The sequence below is a fragment of the Austrofundulus limnaeus genome, unplaced genomic scaffold, assembly GCF_001266775.1.
Source record: "Austrofundulus limnaeus strain Quisiro unplaced genomic scaffold, Austrofundulus_limnaeus-1.0 Scaffold176, whole genome shotgun sequence".
NCBI lineage: Eukaryota > Metazoa > Chordata > Actinopteri > Cyprinodontiformes > Rivulidae > Austrofundulus > Austrofundulus limnaeus.
In genome coordinates, this window is record NW_013952578.1 from 445,797 (window position 1) to 448,781 (window position 2,985).

At 37.6% G+C, this 2,985-nt stretch overlaps 2 protein-coding genes across 3 annotated transcripts in view; one reads left to right on the forward strand and one right to left on the reverse strand.

The window, feature by feature from the left end:
- The window catches only part of lnx1 (ligand of numb-protein X 1), a 90,839-nt gene extending 89,193 nt beyond the window's left edge, over positions 1-1,646 (forward strand). For both annotated transcript variants that reach the window (XM_014017755.1, XM_014017756.1), the window contains one exon: positions 706-1,646. In XM_014017755.1, coding sequence (XP_013873209.1) covers positions 706-841 — 136 coding nt within the window. In that variant the 3' untranslated portion in view covers positions 842-1,646. The remainder of the gene's footprint in view (positions 1-705) is intronic.
- Positions 1,647-1,886: 240 nt separating this feature from the next.
- Positions 1,887-2,985, reverse strand: part of fip1l1a (FIP1 like 1a (S. cerevisiae)) — a gene marked incomplete at its 5' end in the record, with an annotated part of 30,754 nt that continues 29,655 nt past the window's right edge. Inside the window, 2 exon segments of the mRNA XM_014017757.1 lie at positions 1,887-2,133; positions 2,229-2,348. Of these exon segments, the coding sequence (XP_013873211.1) occupies positions 2,019-2,133; positions 2,229-2,348 (235 nt within the window).

Consider the following 2,985-nt stretch of genomic DNA (forward strand, 5'->3'; position numbering starts at 1 on the left):
CACAAATTCTCCTAAATCACTCGTACGCACAACTTAAGAACAAATCTGTGCGTACCAATGGTTCTTGCATTAGGCCCAATGTTTTCAGCTGTGTTTGCAGTTCATCTTTCACAGAATTAATTATTTTTTGCTCRGACTTCCACATTTATCACTTTTATCGCGTGATCTCCTTCCTGCTCTGTGTGTCGCACCAGAGCGGAGCTGAGCAGAGCGGATGCTGTATGAATTGCGTTGCAAACGAACAGTTGTGAACTGCGCAGCGCAGCAGAGTCGCATGTAGTGTAAATCTGGGGTAAGACAGTTAAAACTACAAGCAGTTGAAGATAAAACTATGAAAATGAAATAAAATTGGTTTAAAAAAATTTGGCAAGTCAGAGATGTTAAAGTGATATTTGTGTCAAATAGGAGGCATAATGTGTTCTTTTTGTTTTTGTTTAATTATCTCTACTTTTATAGGGTTCTGTATGTTGTTTTTATGATTAAATGCAGCAAAATAAGCTATTTCAAAGGTAACAGATCTTTGTAATACTTGGTTTATTTACATGATAACTTTAATTGCTGGATGTTCGGCTCCTCYGCTGTTGGTCTGCATTAACTGTGGACCCCGGAGCGATTTAGTTGAATAGACCTGGCCTAAAGATTAGCTGACCCTGCAGTTTTTTTGTTTTTTTAGTTTTGAAAAATCAAATCTCTACCTCTGTGCAGATGTGGGGACATCCTGCTTGAAGTGAACGGGAAGAGCACATGGGGTATGACACACACGGCTTTGGTTCGACTCCTGAAGGAGCTTCGGGGAAAGATCACCCTGACCATCGTCTCTTGGCCAGGCAGCCTGCTGTAGTGCCACTGAGCAGACATTAGACTGACCGACCACCCTAAAGCTTGTTGTCTGGATGCCTTGTTTCAGATGGCCTGTGGGGACAGTGGCAGCAGTTTGCAGGGGTAAAGATCAGAGACTGGGTTGTTACCAGGAGATCAACTAAGCCCTCTGTGAAGTCTGAACTGGACGGATCCAGGCCGGAGCCACTTCTAACTCTAACTTTGGGTGTTATCTGTTTATTGGACAGTGTCAGTGTGGAACAGCATCCAGTAAGTGGGGTGGGAGGAATGAAKGGAGACACAACTTGTTGCCAATTTCAGTGGATATATATTAGGATATGCGTTAAGCCGGACTCACATTTCTTTATTGTTGGGTGTCTCAAAAAAAAGTACAAATCCAAGCACCTGTAATATGTTTCATTTTTTTGTTGTTGTATGGCCTTTTAATGTAGGCTTTTTTCTGTTTGTACTGACGGTGGTTGTCATCTTCATCCATTGAGCTGAAGACACGTTGCCAAGTAATCGTCTGTAAAGTTTCTTTTTGTTGTCTCAGAAGCAATGCTAACTTATTAAAACCACTGGCAAGCAAAAAACAAATAAAAAAAGATTGGTGTGTTCATGACATGTTAAAAAGTAACATTTAATTAGAAGACATTGTGGAGGCCTTACTAATTTTCTTACTTTTAAGAAAACAGCTGATATTTGTATGTTTCAGGAGATGGCCTGGGGCCCATCTGCTGTGGTTCTGTCTCTCACGCTTCAGCCTGTGTAGTCTATCTGATGGTACATTTGGTTAAAAGATCAATAAAGTTGTTTGAAAAAAATGAGTTCAGTTTAAGAAACTTTGACTTTAAGCACATTACTGATATTTACGGAAGAGGATTAGGGCCACTGAAAAAATAAAAGGAATTCTGATTTTTTTTCTCAGAATTCTGAAATTAAAGTTAATCTCAGAATTCTGAAATTAAAGTTAATCTCAGAATTCTGAGAAAAAAGTCAGAGTTCTGACTTTAATCTCAGAATTCTGAGAAAAAAGTCAGAATATCTTTTTTTTTATTTTTTCAGTGGCTCTAATCCTCTTCCGTACATATTTACACAGCTACATCAATCATATTCATCGTTTGTCAATTATGGCYAGCAGACAAAGGGATTCCTCTTTTCTGACAAGTGTGATGACTTAAAGTTGGTAAGATTTTAAATTATTTCCTTTTTTTGTCAGCAGAATTCATCCTGTTCTCTCGTCTCTTCTTCATTCCCTTTTTGTCACGTTTTGGTGACAAAAAGTCTTTGTCTTCACTGTTCCTGCTGCAGCTGCTGAGAACAGAAATGAAAAACAAATGATTATTCATTTTCATTCTTTTTTTTCTGTTTTGCATTTCCCTGATTATAAATGTGTGTTTTTGTTGGACCTGTGTCGTGGCTGTCTCCATTTTTTGATTTTGTCTCTCGGCATTTTTTCACGAGCTCTTTCAGGGCTGCGACCTCGGTGCTTATCTGTAGAAACCCTGTGCTTCGTTTGTTCCTTTCTCCTAAGACAAAAGTCACATCAGAGAAATAACGTCTATTATTTCCATCATTTCTTTTATTTGGAAATAACACAAAATTTCGAAAGATCTCTCCTTCTGCCATGACTGAAGGGATACAAGTCTTAACCATAAAAACTAAAAATAGTTTTTTTCACAATTAGTTTCACTATAATGAAAATAACTTCACTGTAATTTATATGTGATATTCAAGATGGCAGAAGTTCACTTAAATGCAAATGAAGTCTTCATAACAACACAAAATACTATCAGTTTTTTGACTGGGATAAGTTCAAACCAGTTTATTTCATCACATAATCTTTTGTCCAGGTTGATGCAGATCAGTTTGTTTTGTGCTGAGAGTTTTATCTGCTGTATCAGTCGTCGTTACATTTGGGCAGAATGAGAGTCGTGCTGAATTCTATCTTTTCTCTTTGCTGAGGATGAATGTACTCAGTCCAGTTTGTTGCTTTTCTGACAAAGGAGCTGTTCTGGTTCTCTCTTTTACCTGAAGGGTAAGTATGGGGAGCCATTTGTTAAGTTACACAGTCAAAAATTACCATCAATATTTTTGTTTTATTTAGCCTTTTATAAGAAAAAAGGAGCAGATTTATTTTTCAAAGTCAGTTTTTCACCATATGAT